At 36.4% G+C, this 17,579-nt stretch overlaps 2 protein-coding genes and 1 long non-coding RNA gene across 5 annotated transcripts; 2 read left to right on the top strand and 1 right to left on the bottom strand.

The window, feature by feature from the left end:
* Positions 1-321: 321 nt before the first annotated feature.
* Positions 322-4,036, top strand: LOC110600943. Its single transcript, XR_002485746.2, has 2 exons — positions 322-762; positions 1,378-4,036. It is a non-coding gene; the product is annotated as an uncharacterized LOC110600943 (long non-coding RNA).
* LOC110600942 (phosphatidate cytidylyltransferase 1) lies at positions 2,892-10,290 on the bottom strand. Of its 2 annotated transcripts, none has more exons than XR_006348825.1 (12): positions 9,921-10,249; positions 9,523-9,776; positions 9,296-9,447; positions 8,978-9,119; positions 8,409-8,565; positions 7,386-7,433; positions 7,221-7,307; positions 6,576-6,704; positions 6,406-6,462; positions 6,081-6,164; positions 3,543-5,886; positions 2,892-3,233 (listed from the first exon to the last, which is right to left on the bottom strand). XR_006348825.1 is itself a non-coding variant. In XM_043951488.1 (12 exons), the coding sequence occupies exons 2-12, from the start codon at positions 9,993-9,995 to the stop codon at positions 5,785-5,787; spliced, it is 1,287 nt and encodes a 428-aa protein (XP_043807423.1). In that variant the 5' UTR covers positions 9,996-10,063; positions 10,179-10,290; the 3' UTR covers positions 5,604-5,784. The 2 variants fall into 2 exon arrangements, 1 of the variants encoding a protein (XP_043807423.1); XM_043951488.1 differs by lacking the exon at positions 2,892-3,233 and having other exon boundaries at positions 5,604-5,886; positions 9,921-10,063; positions 10,179-10,290.
* Positions 10,291-11,856: 1,566 nt separating this feature from the next.
* Positions 11,857-17,001, top strand: LOC110602224 (65-kDa microtubule-associated protein 1-like). Of its 2 annotated transcripts, none has more exons than XM_043951290.1 (11): positions 11,857-11,987; positions 13,214-13,265; positions 13,384-13,473; positions 13,567-13,770; positions 13,857-14,105; positions 14,211-14,426; positions 15,155-15,310; positions 15,397-15,708; positions 15,955-16,042; positions 16,144-16,339; positions 16,477-16,561. In XM_043951290.1, the coding sequence occupies exons 3-10, from the start codon at positions 13,402-13,404 to the stop codon at positions 16,305-16,307; spliced, it is 1,461 nt and encodes a 486-aa protein (XP_043807225.1). In that variant the 5' UTR covers positions 11,857-11,987; positions 13,214-13,265; positions 13,384-13,401; the 3' UTR covers positions 16,308-16,339; positions 16,477-16,561. The 2 variants fall into 2 exon arrangements, with proteins under 2 accessions (XP_043807225.1, XP_043807224.1); XM_043951289.1 differs by having other exon boundaries at positions 11,863-11,987; positions 16,144-16,292; positions 16,477-17,001.
* Positions 17,002-17,579: the final 578 nt, after the last annotated feature.

Genomic DNA, 17,579 nt, shown 5'->3' with positions numbered 1-17,579 from the left:
TGCTTCGAATTTGAAGAAGCGAAATAGAGATCAATGCCATGATTTTCTGTGCAAATTTACATTCCCAATCTATATATCTCATTTTTTGGCAAAATAGAAAACCTTACCATTTTTCTCAACCAGATTTTTTTAGCCTATCTCCGCTTGCTACTAAAGGATCAGCAAAATCAGCAGTCATGTGAATTGGGTAGCTAACAATGCTAAGATGATGTCTGAAATGTAATAATGTTGATTTTTATTGTAAAAATATAAATATTGTGATTTTTTTTTTCCGAAGAAATATGGTGGTCCTTGTGAGGTCGTTTTATCGAGGCAGCATCTTGTTCGCGTAACCTGACAGTAATGCCCTTCCTAAAACTTAAAATCTATTCTCTTTACGATATATATTCTAGAAAATTTTTCTAATAGACAAGGGTATTCTGGTCATCAAATATAATACATTTTCAGCGTTCAACGGCTTTTCCAGCTTCCAGGCCTTTTTTTTTTCCTTTCCTCCGGCCACTCACTTTCTCTCTCTGTATTTTCCTTCATTTTCCTTCAATCTGCCTCTTCCTCTCACTATCTGTACTTTTGAAATATTCTCCATTTGCCTTTCCAATTCATTTTCTTTAATAGCTATGTTGCTGTCCAGTGTGGTTCTGTCACGGGTATCAAGGGGCGTGGGCCGACGCTCCCTGCTTCTCCTTTCTCCTTCACAAAAACAGCAGCTACCGAATCTTATCGCGTTAGATTGACTCTCTGGTTCATGAATATCCTAACCAGGTATGGTTGACAGATAAAAGCTTTAGTTTTAGTTTTGGCATTCCATGAATATCCTACGAATCTTTGGGTTTTGCTAGGGTTTAAGATTTATATAAAAGGTCAAAGGGATTTATTCTTGAATTTTGGTTTTATTTTCGGGGAATTGTTCTCATGCTTGACTTCGAGTAGCGGTTTAGTAGGGTTTAGGGGTTTTATTTTCATTTTTCTTTTATCTAAAAGAAGGGTATAATGCAGGCATTTCTTTTGGGATTATGATGCTTTGTATCAAAAACAAAAAAAAGATATTTTAAGTTAATGGGTGTTTGCTAAATTTTCGAAATTTTAGTGGGCAATGATTTGGGATTTCAAGTTTCACTCTGCCCTGGGGATTAAAGAATGCCAATAGTGTTTATACCATTTGGAGTGTGAAATTATATAGGTCATTAGTAAGCTCCTCTGCTAGATTGGTTCTGGTTTCCTATTGCTTGGTTTATTTTGAATTTTGAACTAATGAATGTCAATCTGTTTTGCAATTTTTGGTTGCTGCTTGGTCAAATTTTAATTTGTCCTCCCCTTTATATCTTCATTTGGTAATTTTTGTGATGCAAATTCACGCATGTGTTTATGCTCTTCCAGTTTGTTGCAAGCCGGGTGTCCTTGTTGCATCTTTCAGCCTTTAGTTCCTCTCCCTTTCAACTATTTGGATTTGCTTCATCTGCATCCCCTGAACTTAATGAAAAGGAACAGGGTAGCCGTTTAGAGAATGGTGCATGACCACCATTTTTCTTCCCAATATTCAAACATTATTAAAAAGCATCTTTTTCAGTAATTTACCCTTTTCTTCCATTATTTTTGTTTCCCTCCTTAACTAGCTTCCAAAGATGGTGTAAGCAAGCATAGCCTATCTTACAAGTGTAGTAGGCCCACGAGGGGTGGGTGAAATGAAAATGGACACCCTGATAATATGTGAGCGCCACCGCACCAACTCTGCATAATCGCCACCTCAGCCACCATGCTAACCGTTTTTAACTCGCGCCTCCACTGATCACAGCTGTAAATGGACGGAAAGCTCCATCCCTGCCAGAGGGTCTGCTAACCCTGAAGCTAAACAATCTGCTTGGGCAGTAAAATAAGTATCTGATCTGATGATGGTCTTCCTATGAGCAAATGCCATTAATTGACCTAAAATATTCATCTAAAAAATCAATAAATCCCAAGCAATGTCACTCCTACAATGTATCATTTGCTATAGTCATCAAAATAAGTTGCCCAATTCAGAGTTCATACTAGTTTAGAGCTAAGCAGCTTCTTCAGTTTCAAGGATCTTCTCAGTGTCAACTAGTCCAAAACCAAGCTGAGATCACTTTTTTCATTTGACCCATTTTGCCCTACCCAAGGTTATCATGGTCACCATTGTGATTTTTCAAGCACAATCCCAAACCCAGACTACACGTTTGAATCCTGAAAGGGGAAAAAGTTGTTTAATTCCACTACTGTAAAAAAGTTGATTTCAATGGATTGAGACTCACTGCCATGGACATCCTTAAACATTATGTCTCTATGTGCTAAACTGATAACTGGCAGAGATATACTCAAGATGCATGCTTGCTAGGTGGAAGTGGCAAAAAAGTTTAATAAATGGTCCTACCTACGAACACGACCTTCTGAAAGTTCTGTTGTGCCCAGAGAAATAAAATTTCTATCAACAGATGAATGATAAAATAAAGGCCTCAAACTTTGATTAAATTAAAATATCAGAGAAAGGTTATTTGTCAACGATGGTCAATGTCCATCATGGATGCGTGTTCCATGAATATATTAGATATTCCATCATCATGCCTACTGAGAGGTTTAGGCAACTCATAGATCAAATGTCATCCTCGGGATATCAAACTGATCTTCATAAAACAATAGGGAATTGGTCCACAAATCCTGTCTATTGCATTTCATTCAATCTTATTTCATGTATGTTTCCATCATGGTAATCACACTGACCTCATACCTTAGCATGATAAAAGTTCTTGCATGGCATATGAAATGATAAAAAATAATAACAATCTTAAGCAAATCTAAAGACCAACAAGTATTCTGGCATTTTTTTTATATCTCCTTTAAATAAGTAATATTGAGAATACGTACAACTTCTGATGTAAAGGTGAAAAACATCCATTCTCATGAAACATGACAAACAACTAAAATCCCTACCACAAGAACAATGGACAAAGACAAAGGCATATATAGATCACAGGTGTATATATAAGCAAAGCCAGTAAGAAGAGGCACAAATGGTAAATAGTGGCACCTGGGTTTCTGTCTCTAAAGCAGTAGCACTGGTTAGCCCATCGTTCTTGGTGGTTTGCAGTGCTCTGAACTGGCTGATCCCGCTTATCTCAGCTTCATGATCAACCCTTTTATCTCTCTTTCCCCGTTCTTCTAGTACCGCAATCTTGAGACGTGAAAGCAATCAAATCATGCTCGACTTGGTAAAAAGACTTCTGAAATTGAATAGGCAACACATTTTTACCAAATAAAAAGACTTCAAATTCTATACTATTTCTCCTATTTACCACCACTTCCACAGTGTTTGGCTCAATTTCATCTCACAAAAATGTTGTGGAATTCAAGATAGTCTCGTACCATAACATAAAGAGGCCATAAAAATGAACTCAACGACAGTTAAAGACATGATGATATGAAAAAAGTAACCCATTTACAAATGTCCAGCATACCCACTTCAAAATTAAACCATAAACAAGAGAAGAACAGCAATTTATATAAGAAGAGAGAAAAAGAGCACATACGGGAGTGTAGCGGAACTTGCATTTGGGAGGCTCCTCTGACGAAGCAGCGTCCGCGGCGGTAGCCGGGGACAGAGGTGTCCACCGACAGAGGAGGAGACAAGAGGTGTTGGCGGTGTGGCTGTTGAACTGGGAGTGGGAGTACGGTGGTAGATGGAGACACGTGGATCCACTTCTTCTTCCACTTCCTTACCAAGCCGTTGAACATAGCTGCCGTCGCTGATGGGCCATACCGAGACGAGGCGCGACCAAGTCGAGACCCCACCACTACTCAACCCCGCGAAACCGATATACCGGATTTTATCGGGGCATTTGCCGCCGGTGGCTATCCATGGTCACCGGTGTATAGCGCAGGCGTGATGTTAAATAATCTGAAACACCCAAAACCTTTGTTAATGCAGCGACGTCGTTTCCTCACTCGCGCCATTTAGTTGTCAGTTTTTCGAAGAACGACGCGCGTTTCGAATAAAATAGTGAAAAGATATTTCTAATTTTCTGTATCTCATCGTTTTATAACAGCTAACTGGAGCTCCTCGTTTCGGGAACAAACAGTCATAGACTTTATTTCAGGTCCAGAAGTAGAACGCTTCTAAATTGGAACGAACAAGCCCCACAATTCCTGAGCAAGATTCTCTTTCTGCTTCCCTCCAATTCAACAATAACAAGAAGAATCGCTTAAATTTTCACAAACTGCCGTTACTTCCCGCCAAACCCATCATCCAGCAGTTCCTAGATGTTCTCGTAAGTCCACTGCGTTACCTCTTCTTCTGTGGCTGTTGGACCTGAGAAAGATCGGATTCCAGCTGGCATTACTGTCTCGGAGACTATGAGAACCAATTTTAATCTCTAAATTTTATTAATCAGTGCCTCCCTTCTTAAAATCAAACACTTATTCCTATTATTTTTATTCAATCAAAATGAGATCCTTCCGTGCTATAAAATCTCTTAAAAAGAAGAAACAAATATTTTTAATGTTAAAAACTCCCCTAAAACCTCACCCTCTCCACCAAGCCCAAAGAGCATTTCTTTTTGTAGGATATGCGATACCCTCTTGCCAGGGAAGACACAGGAGGAAGAAAACAGCCATGGAAGAAGAGGGAGTGGAGGTAATATTGGCTAAAGCCATAGAATTGTGGTTGAAGATCACCAATTACATCCACAAAGCAAGCACAGGCACCAACAATATCAATGGCAACTCTCTTTCTTCTGAACAGAGCAAAATAGAAAAAGAACGTGCTGAAGAGGGTGTCGTTTTGAAGGGAGAGAAGGAACAGAACTCTAATTCTCAGTCTCTTAATGGGGTCTTCGAGTGAAGTAGACGAAGAGGATGAAGAGACTGAAAGGCTTTTTATTATCCGCAATGCTCTTGAATCCCTTGAGCACCAGCTCTCCAACTTGCAGGTTTTTCCTATAATACCCAATTCTTAGCGTTAGGGTTTCACACAATTTTTGGTTTGTTTACACTGGCTTGCATTATGCGTCTCTATCTGTGAAAAGGGGAGGAATTAATGGATGACTTAATGTCTGTGATTTCTCATTTGCAACTATATTCCTTAGAATTTGTTCAGATTTATCTCTGCTTTTTAATGGATTTTAACATATTTTAGGGAGTTTAAGTTTTCGGTTCTAGAAATAGAGAACTGACCTATCAATCATGTTAAAATATAGGGACTAAAATATAATTTATCATTTTCTTTTTTCTTTATTTTGTAATCAATTGCCATGAAATCTGGGGCTCGTTTCAGCTACTTGCAGAAAATTAGACACCTCTTTTCAACATATTCAATTTGAGGCTAAACTTTAGACATTTAACATAAGAGATTTAATGTGCTCTTTTTGTTCCCTGGTAGTGCTTGTTCCTACAAGACGAAGACCATAATGCTGTTAAATACCAGTTAAAGAACTGTAATCTTATTGCATGTTCCCCCTTAGTTGACTGGAAGGGCTTTGACAGAATTGGTCGCATTGTAACCAAATTCTCTGATACGGATAAGGCTTATTCTTATGATATGTGCATTCAGCTTGATTCTTGAATACATGACTTCAAAGATATAAAAATAAAGATAATAAAGATGAGCTGACTGGATACACAGGTCAGTGTTTAAGGGTGTATACAACTGAAAGAATTGTGTTAGAAAAAGAGGAACAAGAATCAATTTATAAAAGAAAGAACTTCAATCAATCTTCCTCACATCACCTTCCGAAATAACACCGGAATACACGGCGATCTAGGATAAACAAAGGTCTACAAAACTTTACTGCAGCTTCTGTTGCCTCTCTCTTGGAATATCTCCCCTAGCTTCCTATACAAATCTTTCTGCTCCTCCAAAGTAAGACTCCCCAATATCTACATCGACATATGTGCATTGTAAGCAACAAGATTCATGCACTTTTCAATATTCAGAAATTAAATGGAAATGTAGGTTCCCATTTGCTCCATCTAGATATAATAATACAAAATTAAGAAAAGAACAAAAGAGGGAAACTGTCATTTCCACATGATTTGGCTCCCTTCTATCAATATGAGATAAAAACAGTTACCTGGTCCAAAAACATCTCAACTGTATAGTCTTGTGGAAAAACAAATGACTGATGATAGATGTAAGCAAAAACAGCCATGATCATCTGCAGCATGCAACTAAGTTTAATTTCAGGAAGAAGAAAAATAATATTTATAACTAATCTAAAGGTGACAGGAAAGCTTCATTATATATGGGCGTCCTTGGACCTTTAGGACGCCAGCCCTCGCACATTCTCCATATTTTTTGCAATTAACACTCATGCAACATGTCCATTGAAAAGTAACAAGGAAATACTACCCAAATAATTAAAATCAGCATGAAAGTTTGTGCATTGAAAAGTTTACCTGACAGTCCATTCTATCAGTAAATCCACCATGTCCAGGAATGCTATCGCCAAAATCCTGTAATAAATTGGGAAGGTAAAAAGGCGAGGAAAATCAAAGATTATCCATTAAAAACTTTATAAAGTTGCCCAAATTACTGTTAAGACGCTAAATATAATAAACAGATTCACCTTGATCTTAAAAGCTCTCTTGAAACCACTAGCAAAAAAGCCACCAAAAGGTGCTATAATCGATGCAAACAAACCCAGCCATAAAGCATGCCACTGCACTGGCAAAACTGATATCTCTTTCCATGGGAACTATAAAATATTGGCAAGGATTGCACTTTGTATTCAGCAAGAAATGAGAATGAACAGCAAAAATAATAAAATAACTCAAGCATAAAGAAAAAGCTAAGCGCAACTTATGTCTTCAGTATTAAGTGCAAAACTTTGTCTATGAGACATATGTCAGCATTTGGAAAAGGCTAATATCATGTGTCAGCATTTTGAAAAGCAACATTCACTGCTGGACTCAAAATAGACTGGTTATAAGAATTTAAATCATAAACTACTCAAAATACGCCAAGATGATCAATGAAATTTTTTTCTTTTAAAAAAATGTGTGGCTTAGTTAAAATTCAGTCATACTTGTTTTTTAGAACTGTTAGTTTGGCCGAGTCCAATAGGCAATAGAAGCAAGATTATCAAAATGACAAGCTCTGCACTTCAAAGAGTAAACTATGAGGTGTATAAAATTATCTCCAAGTCAAATCTACTTGTGCTAGTAATTAAAAATAACTTTGTCTATGAAACATTTCTAGATCAATTACTCACCCAGTCTGGCATCCATCCTGGTAAGGAATAGTACTCTGGTTTAAATAGCGGGCCAGGATCACAATGAAGCCACCCTGTTGATAAGTCCTGCAGGCTTTCCTTCCAAATGAGAAACACTTGAAATAGAACAGGCAACTTTCATAAAGCATATGTCAAACAAGTTACCTTTCTTGGACATGTCAACCACTGGAAATTCCCAAAGATGTTTGCTAACTGGATAACAGGTAGTGGAAACATTTGTGAATTCGCAATCCAAAACAATAATGCCGAACTAGAATTTCTAAACATTAGTCCTAGCTCACTATTATCTTTTCCTTGCTTTTTCTGGTAGCCGAATCATGTGTACAACAGCGTGCATTCTAAACATATGACCCCCCCAAAAAAAGCAAATTCATAATTTTCAAATTACACTTGTAGACCTGGTAACTCGGTGAAAATGGAATATAACAGAAACAACATCAAAGGAAACTACTAAGTTATGATAGAACAAGTGTAGAATGTGTTCTTGGGCTTTAAAAGTATATTGACATGCTAGCAAGTTTTATTAAGATTAGTGGACCATGGCCAGGATCTAAAACCAGCCTTTATAAATTGGTTTTAATCCATATTTGATTTTTTGAATGGCTAACTAGCTTTAAGAACATCACTGACAAGGGTAGGCAGATATTTTCTTGCCATGTCCTTTATTAATTGGAAACTTAAACAACAATAAAGGTTATTTGAGAGGGAGGCCTAGTTGCAGAGTAAAACAATATCAGAAGTTAGGATTCAGTGCAGATAACAGAAAGCAGTCCTTTTCTATTGAAAGTTCACATTTCTTTGAAATATCTTATTTCAGCCAAAGAGAATTGAAACACAAGAATATAATCTGTTCAAAATACTTCTCATGGTCCTTCAGATTTGTAATATTATTCTCAGGCCAATAAGCCAAGGCAAACAATTAAGTTTGGTTCAAATAAATTAATCATAGAACAACTTGAATGAATGTGTTGTGTTTTGATCAAGCTTCAGCTTAGGCCAGTCTACATATTTTATTAAGATTACTGTTCACCTAACACATGCCTACATAAATGAACAACAACAACAATAATGAATGTCCTTAAGTTCATTATTTTGTCATATTCAAGACCAGCTAACTCTGTAAAATTGAACCAACTGTCAATTTGACGAATGAATGATAATAATTACCACAAATGCTGAGATCACAGTTGCAACTGATGCTCCAATAAAACCTTCCCATGTTTTCTTTGGAGATAATTTGATCAAAGGTGTTTTTCCAAAAAAGAAACCAAAGAAATAAGCAGCAACATCATTAATAGCAATAAGTGATGCTGGGAGAAGAAACCTGCATGCATATCCAGCTAATCAGGTAACTTACCACAGAGTAGAACTTGCAGGAGTTTAAAAGTAAGATGCAATAAGAAATATAATTAAATAGACGAAAAGAACCAATATATCTTTTTGTTAAATAGAAGAAATAATTAAAAAGGTAAATCAATTCAATAAATCTCGAACCATAACTACATTTCAATCAAAAGGAAAAGAACCATTATATCTTTCTGTGAAATGTTTCAGGCTCCCTGTAGTTAACCATCTCTACTAATGACACCACTGTGAATGCATTAATTGCTAGTAAGAATTTTATCAGGCCATTACATTATAACAGTTAGAGAATAATGATTAGTAAAGCAAAATAGATGTAAACCGACTCAAGGATTGGTAAACCTGACTATGAACCATTTTGAAAGAAGTGTTACCAGAAGATCCCTTCAAAAATATTGGCTACAGTGAAGGCAGACTGAGTAAACACTATAATGAGTATCATGTGTGTCCAAGCATACTGCCCAAATTGATACTTGTACATCTTCTTCTTCAATGTAAGAATGAACCACATAAAACCTGAAAAATAGAGATATGGTCCATTTGTTTAAAGATTGCAGCATCAAACGACAAGTCAGTCAGCTCCCTGAACAGCAACTCAAATAAAACAGGTCAAAGGAAAGCTCAAATTCCTGAAAACTGTCAAGTCAAAGCGAGGATAACACTGATTTGATTAAAAATTCTAGAGTAAGAACCTGCAATATATAAAAAGTAGCAAATGACCATCTGGTACTTGATGATACGGCCCACAAGCCTATAAAAGAATTTATCAGAAGTTACTGTGTTCACGAGTCGTTGACTGATAATCCGGCCATAAACAAAAAGCATAGCTGTGAAGAAAAAATGCCTGCAACAACATATGACACATTATCATCACTTTCATATTGTCCAAATACCAGAACAAACCTAACATTATTGTTACCAATTCAGAAGTCTAAACCCAGGAAGACGTCTATCTTCATGAGCTCTTCTGAGTAGATTAAAGAGCTCCCTAGCCATAAATATTTGGATTACAACAACTGCAGCCCAAATGTAAAGATGTCCCAAGTAAAGAATAAACAGAAAACCCCCAAGCATCCACAAAGACGAGTTTGCTCGAATCCACATTGATTTGTATTTATCTTGGTCATCACTGAGCAAATGGATTCCATTCAATTTGCTCAACTCATTCGGAATCTGCCAAGCACCAAATTAAGCAAAAGTGTAGAATTCTCCAAATTTTCCAATACAAATATAAATCCAAATACCATTAAAACACCAACCCATCAGTCGGTAAAACCTCCTGAAGGTGTGTAAGTGAAAAGAGACTGGGAAACCAACCTCATTAGAACGCTTCCGATGGCGAATTCTTGGTGTTGTCGGTGCACTTGAAGAATGGTTATGGTCTTTGTGCATTGCTATTACTGTAATCTTCTCTTCTGCACTCCAATGTTACGGAAGAGATGAATGTATGCGTTTCTTAGCTAGGGTGACAAAAATAAAATGGAATCAATGATTAGAAATTAATTTCTCGCCGATTCGAAGAAACAGAACTGAAAGAGACAACTACAAAAGCGGACACCGTTTCTAGGCCATTACGTGGCATCAAGCTTTCATTGCCACGTGGGAAACAATCGAATTGAAGTACTCTAACGATTCAGCTTCAGGAGAAGTTCCCCTGTTCCGGGATGGGTAACAGAAAGAATACGCGTAACTGTCATTATTAATTATTATATTAAAATATCATTGCGATATATATTTTCTTTTATTTTTACATAAATTTTAAAAAATAATTACACTGACTAATGAAAATGTCCATGTTTTTAGGCATTATATTAAAATCTCCATGAAATTTCATAATTCTCTAATTATCCTCCAAATGCAAGATAAGATATAAACCTTTTTTCTCATTTCAATTCTCTAATTTTTTATATATTGTTGTTGATTAATAAATTATAAAAAGGAAAAGTAAATAAAATTAATTTTCTAGTAGAAGCTAGCGTTGGAACTTCGAATCAAATCAGCCAACTGAAATGTGATCAGGGGCTCAAAGCGTAATTAGTGAGGCATACACTTTTTGTTAAACTTTTGGGGAAGAAAAGCAAAATATTATAATGTAATAAATACAAACATCATGTGAGGGTATTATGCTTTTGCTGCTTCAATCTCTGTCTTGTCCGCACGAAGCATGCCCTACATAACATTGTCCTCTGTAAGTTTCACAGGCAGAATTTGCCTCACCTCCCTCATCCGTCCATTCTTTATTCAATAACTCTTTCATCGTCTTTTGTAATTTCTTAATCATCAAATAACAACATAGAAAATCATATATGATTAATTTTTTATAAAAAATAATAAATAGTGTATGTTAAATTTTCATGCGATTTAATAATATGTAATAGTTATTATATTTTATAATAAATTATTAAATAAAAAGGTGGGGTATTTTTTTTTAATAATGAAAGGAAATAATATCTGTAACATGATTTTGGAGAGACTAACCGTAAATATGATAATCACTTAGCATGATGATTTCATTGACCAAAATGGCAAAAAAGGAAAAAAAAGGACAATGACATGTTGGCTTTGTCCCCAAATCTCATACTGTTTTCTCATTAATCACTTCTATTACTTTCCAACTATTCTTTTCTTCATGTTTGTCCTTTTCCTTTTCACTGCCCCTGCCCCTGCCCTTCTTCTCATTCTAAATTACCAATTTGCCACTGCCAGCGATAGATTCAGTAAGGAGTATTTCCCAATTACAATTGTTTTTCAACCTAATTATGAAGTTAGGCAGATTGATTTTTTTATTTATTATTATTTTGAGATACATTGAGATTTTTATTTCAAATTTCAATGATTATTTCATTTCTTATACTTTCTCGATATAATATTCTATCATATCTCCTCAAATATATTTAATATAAAATGAGAACAGAAAATATTTTTATTTTTCTCCCTTATTACATTTCCTCCCTTATTTTTCATCCAAACGAGCCATTGGTGTTGGCGTTTATCAGAAAGACTGATTTGGACTTGGTTGATCCAAACGACATAGTGGACCCACAAGATTACAATCCAGTCACCACGAATACCGCTTGATCAACGGAAAAAGTTGGCTGTTCAATCCAAATTACACCTGTACACTGACAGTGTCATTCTCGTAATTACTCCTCAACACGCGGGCAGTTAGTTCCTACAGCTTTCTCAGGACAAGTAGATTTAGATATGTAAGGGCCCCACCTTCCATTTCTCTCCCTCTCTGTTCTTTTTTAAGCTGCGCTGCTTCTGCTCTCTCTCTCTCTCTCTCCGTCAGTGTACACAAACACTGAGACCCAGGACCAGATAGGAAGCTTTAGATCTGAAACTAACAAACCCCCAAAAACCCTAGCTCCAAGGACGATCTGGGTAAGCATTGTTTTTTTCTCCCTCAAGTACATCTTAGCTTTCGTTAACATTCTTCTTTTTAGCCTAACATGGCTTTCTTGATCTCGTTTTGGGTGTGGTTTTGCTTACTGGGTCATTATTGTCTTTGAGTTTTCGGGACAGGGGAGAGATCTGGGAGTTGTTGAAGCTCTGCTTGTCCTTGATTCAGTGAATATGGGGTTATTGGTGGTGCATTTTAGTTCAAATTAGGATTCTGAGTTTTGGGTTCATTTAGTTATTTTATGATTGCAATGTTCAAATGGGAAGTGAAGTTATGTGATTTTGATCATGGGGTCCGATAGCCTTATTTTGGCTTGTCAGTTGGAGATGCTGTTATTGATTCCTATTCTTTTGATCCGTAGCTGAGCAGTTTTGAGTATTTGGAGGTGGGCAATAATTTGTTTGACGAAGTGTTTTATAGTTATAACTGAGCTAGTGTTTGGTTACTGAGTAAATGTGAGCGAGGAAAAATAACTTAATTGCTGTTGTGATTTCAGTTAAGTGAGTTCCTGCTGTGATTCAGTTGCATGAGTTGCTCCTGTAATATAGTTACGTTAATTGCTACTGCGATACAGTTAAAGGAATTTCTATGATGCAATTGAGTAATGCCTTTTTATGGTTGTTGAGACTGTGAGCTAGAGAAGAAGGATTGATCGATTCTGAGGTAAGAGTAAAGTAAGTTGTCTTGCGTGTTGCTAATGTGAAATGCAGCAAAAGAGAAGAAATCAAGATTCAAGATTCAGAAATATAATTTCCTTTCTCTTTTGTCATATTTACTCAGAAATCAAACAGCAACAGTAGGTTCTAAATTGGTAAAATGATTTGGAATATAGTTTTCTGCTTACAAAGAGACATGATTTAGTTATCAATGCTTGGAACCTCATACGTTTTCCAAAAACATTGTTTCTAGAGAAAAGATGTAGGCAATTTGTCAATTCTGAAACTTGTTTATGAACTAGAGGGTTTGGGCATGGTGATGGACATGCTAAATGCCATATTCTCAAGCAATAGGGCTGGTCATTCCCTTTTTTGTTCCCATGTATCTAATGCCATTTGAAAGTTGTGATGTCTTTGCAATTAAATAAGTTAAAACCGTTAAGCTGGGTAGTCTTATTATGTGGGCTTCGTTCTTGTTCTTTGTTTCAACTATCATGATTCTGGAATAGTTGGACCTTCTCTGTCCGTCCTTGTCTATGATTATTTGACAGGTATACATGTTTTATTTGTCTGATAAACGTCTGTTTCTTGCTGGTCAATAAGGTGTACACATCTGATTCTCAGTTCTTTGATTGTACTTTATATTTGCAATAAATGTATGCCCCTTGAAGTCGAATACATAATCTAGAATTGCTTTTAAATGCTCTATGATGCATGTTAGGTAGTAGAATTACCGTCAATGGCAGTCACAGATGGTCATAATCCTCTTTTGGGAGAAACAACATGTGGCACTCTACTGCAAAAACTGCAGGTATTATTTTATTTTGTTTTATTTTCCCATAATTAGTGCGTTTGGTAGGGAAAAATAGCTTAATTTATTGGTGACTGCCTTGATGTATGCTAGGAAATCTGGGATGAGGTTGGTGAGAGTGATGAGGAACGGGACAAAATGCTTCTTGAAATAGAACAAGAGTGCTTGGATGTGTACAAGAAGAAAGTTGAGCAGGCTGCAAAGTCAAGGTCACAGCTAATGGAGGCATTGTCAGATGCCAAAATAGAACTGGCCAGTCTTCTCTCAGCCCTTGGAGAAAAAAGTTTTGTTGGAATGGTAAGTAGTTTACTTTTATTTGATCTCTTGTGGCCCCTGGTACAAGTGAAAGGTTCCTTACGGTTTCTTTTTGGCTCTAATATCAGCCCGAAAAAACTTCTGGAACAATCAAGGAACAACTTGCAGCTATAGCACCAGCACTTGAACAGCTCTGGAAACAGAAAGAGGAGAGAGTAAAAGAGTTTTCTGATGTACAGTCACAAATTCAAAAGATATGTGGAGAAATTTCCGGGAACCTTAATCTTAACGAGGCACCTGCAGTTGATGAGACTGATCTATCCTTGAAAAAGTTAGATAAATATCATGCCCAACTTCAGGAACTTCAAAAGGAAAAGGTAAGGCTTTATCTTCATGATGATGCATTAGCAATGAAATTACACAACTCCTAGCACTATAAATGCATCGAATTGCAACTGCTAATTGCTTATTTGATATGGTAGAGTGATAGGTTGCAGAAGGTCCTTGAACTTGTGAGCAGTGTGCATGATCTATGTGCTGTCCTTGGAGTGGACTTCTTCAGTACTGTAACTGAAGTTCACCCAAGCTTAAATGACGCTACTGGTGCACAGTCCAAAAGCATTAGTAATGATACATTAGCAAGTCTGGCAAAGGCAGTCTTAGTGCTAAAAGAAGATAAGAAGCAGAGGCTTCATAAGGTAAGCTTTCTTTATTTTAGCTTTTGGTGCACACAAAAGAAGAAATAACTTTTTATCATTTCCTGATATACTTGAACATCTGGACATGTGGATGCATATTGTTTCAAGATTTCACCTGAGGGTGACTGGCTGAGCCTCTTGATTAGTAAATCCTTTTCTAAAAACTTCTTATTTTAAATAGGAATTTTATTCCATAAAATTTCACATAAGTCAGTGGGACTATGGGAGAAAGCTAAGGACATTTACTCAAAGGGGGTTTTTTTCATTACTTTTTCCCAGTAAGGCTTTGCTGTAAATGTAGGCATGTCAATTTTAAATGTCCAGGTAAAATCAAACATATTTATTATGTACCTGTAATTTGGATATATTTCTCGGTATGAAAGAGAAAACTTTCTTTTCACATGGTATGTCTGTTCGACAATTGACATCGACAATTGACAGTTGATACGGGGTTCCACGTCAACAGTCTCAGAACATATAAAAATCTGTGCTGCTTCCATTAAAGATGATTATCCAAGGGGAAGATAAATAATCCAAACATCTTTTTTTACAAGCGGTATGGAACTTTAAAATGTCTTTTGAGTGTACGTAATTTCTGTCACATTTTTGGATGCACATGAAGATTTTTAGGCACTTTTATGACTTTGTCCCTTGAAGAATGATTTGAATGTGCGCTCTCTTTTCAAAAAAATTAGTAAAGCTCTTTGACAAGTATCTTTACTCCACAGCTTCAAGAGTTAGCAACTCAGCTGATTGATCTATGGAATCTGATGGATACATCTGAAGAAGAAAGGGAATTGTTTGATCATGTTACCTGTAACATGTCAGCTTCAGTTGATGAAGTGACAGTACCTGGTGCTCTTGCTATGGATCTGATTGAGCAGGTATTTAAATTATGCAAGGAATTAGAAATACAAGTTTGAATGAACTGTGGGAGCTGTTTAGTCATTTTACTGTCATTTTTCCTAAGGCTGAGGTTGAAGTGGAAAGGCTTGATCAGCTAAAAGCCAGCAGAATGAAAGAAATTGCATTCAAGAAGCAATCAGAACTTGAAGAAATATATGTGCTTGCTCATATAGAAATAGATCCAGAGGGTGCTCGAGAAAAAATCATGGCACTGATTGATTCTGGGAATGTTGAGCCTGCTGAGTTGTTGGCTAACCTGGACAATCAGATATCAGTAGCCAAAGAAGAAGCTCTTAGCAGAAAAGAAATTTTGGACAAGGTCGAGAAATGGATGTCAGCATGTGAAGAAGAGAGTTGGCTTGAGGATTACAACCGGGTATTTAGAATTCTCTTCTTTCCTTTAAGAATTACAGGTCTAAGAGGGTGATCTTCTTAAAGTTACCCAATCATGTCTTCTATGCTCATCATAATAACTTGCAGAGCTTTTGAATCTACTGGTTAGGAAAGGAACATTTGAGAAAGATATAGTTCAACAGAAGACAGATCTAATTTGGCTTTTGATCTTATTTGTATGACATCCACTTCATTGTTAAAAATAATTAACTTCGCTTTGATAAAACAGGATGAAAATAGGTATAATGCTAGCAGAGGTGCACACTTAAATCTCAAGCGTGCAGAGAAAGCCCGAATTTTGGTAAACAAAATTCCAGGTATCTGTAGAATCAGAGATCCACCAGTTTTATGGTAATTAACTTGATCTATACTGCTCTTTTAACTATTCATGACATTATTTTATTTCTAATTTTTGTAGGAATGGTGGACACCTTGGTTGCCAAAACTCGGGCATGGGAGGAAGATCGTGGAATGCAATTTGCTTATGATGGAGTTCCTCTCCTGGCCATGCTAGATGAATATGCCATGCTCAGGCAGGAAAGAGAAGAAGAGAAACGAAGAATGAGGGTAAGTTTCAATTGAGTGAGGCCATGCAGGCCGAGGAGAAAATTGAGGTTAGACCTATTTGTTTTTAGTTTATGTTGGTGTACACTGGGCTTTGGAGTTGGCCAGTCGTTCACAAGGCATAAAATTTTGAAGGATCTGATGGGTCTCCCTTACTAAAGGAGGCTAAAACTTTTGGACATGGCAGGATCAGAAGAAGTTCAACGAGCAGCAAAACACAGAACAAGAAGCAATATTTGGCTCAAGGCCCAGCCCTGCTCGACCAGGTGGTACAAAAAAGGTGGTGGGCCCACGTGCAAATGGGGGTGCCAATGGCACTCCCAACAGACGGCTATCCCTGAATGCTCATCAAAACGGCAGCAGGTCCAGCACTAAAGAGGGGAGAAGGGACAGTATTAATAGGGCAGCAGCTCCAGTTAACTATGTTGCCATTTCAAAAGAAGATGCTGCCTCTCACATTTCTGGTACTGACCCAGTTCCAGCTTCACCTTGACAAGACACGAAACCACAGATGTGTAGGTTTACATCTTTTGATATTTACTCTTACCAGTAGGAGCTTGTTGTAGTGATATAGTAGTGAAAAAACTGAGAATTGGAGAGTGAACTGTTACTAGTTATTTGTATTCTATGGGCAATTTGAAGATGTTAAAAGTCCATGGTGCTCTGCTTCTTGGAGTTGGAATATATTGTATTGCTTATATTGCTTTGTGAATTTGCATCTTGATAATAATTCCAAATTTGCCTGACCAGTCTCTTCTGCATGTAAACTCGATTGACGTGATTGAATTTCTGGCAGAATTCCACTAAGAACTTATGGTACTTCAAGATGAAAGGGTGAGGGTCATGCAGTCTCATCTCGGAAATTTCTTACACGTGCATATGCATTCAGCCACTAGATGTGATTAAGTGTGGGATTTATTATCATTTTAATCTATATGCCTGAAAAATTTATTTGTATTGCATCAGCTCATCTTTAATTTCATATGGGTGTTGTGTTAATATAGAATTGCTCTAAATTAATAATAATAATAATAGAGGAAATATAGTATAGAAATAAAATAAAGAAAAAAAAATGAGGCAGATAACTTTATTTTTAATTTTAAAACGAAATTAAATTTCTATTCCTACGATTTAAGGATTTGAATCTAAGACTTGTAGGAAAGTTATAGTGTCATTATAAACTCAGTTTATATGATAATAATAAATTTAAGTTAAATATTTATTATAAAATTTACAAAAAATTAATATATTTATTATTTTAATTTTGTATATAGTTTAATTACTCTGGTG

The sequence above is a fragment of the Manihot esculenta genome, chromosome 15 (genome assembly GCF_001659605.2).
Source record: "Manihot esculenta cultivar AM560-2 chromosome 15, M.esculenta_v8, whole genome shotgun sequence".
NCBI lineage: Eukaryota > Viridiplantae > Streptophyta > Magnoliopsida > Malpighiales > Euphorbiaceae > Manihot > Manihot esculenta.
This window is presented reverse-complemented; position numbering and strand designations above follow the sequence as displayed.

What these genes read in the sequence shown, in the direction of transcription:
- LOC110602224 (XM_043951289.1), top strand. Translation starts at nt 13,402, where the DNA reads ATGGCAGTCACAGATGGTCATAATCCTCTTTTGGGAGAAACAACATGT. An exon ending in AGGAACTTCAAAAGGAAAAG is followed by an intron (nt 14,106 to 14,210) that starts GTAAGGCTTTAT and finishes TTGATATGGTAG; the next exon opens with AGTGATAGGTTGCAGAAGGT. An exon ending in GGCTTGAGGATTACAACCGG is followed by an intron (nt 15,709 to 15,954) that starts GTATTTAGAATT and finishes TTGATAAAACAG; the next exon opens with GATGAAAATAGGTATAATGC.
- LOC110600942 (XM_043951488.1), bottom strand. Translation starts at nt 9,995, where the DNA reads ATGCACAAAGACCATAACCATTCTTCAAGTGCACCGACAACACCAAGA. An exon ending in GGTTGACATGTCCAAGAAAG is followed by an intron (nt 7,308 to 7,385) that starts GTAACTTGTTTG and finishes GAAAGCCTGCAG; the next exon opens with GACTTATCAACAGGGTGGCT. An exon ending in CAGGATGGATGCCAGACTGG is followed by an intron (nt 6,705 to 7,220) that starts GTGAGTAATTGA and finishes AATATTTTATAG; the next exon opens with TTCCCATGGAAAGAGATATC.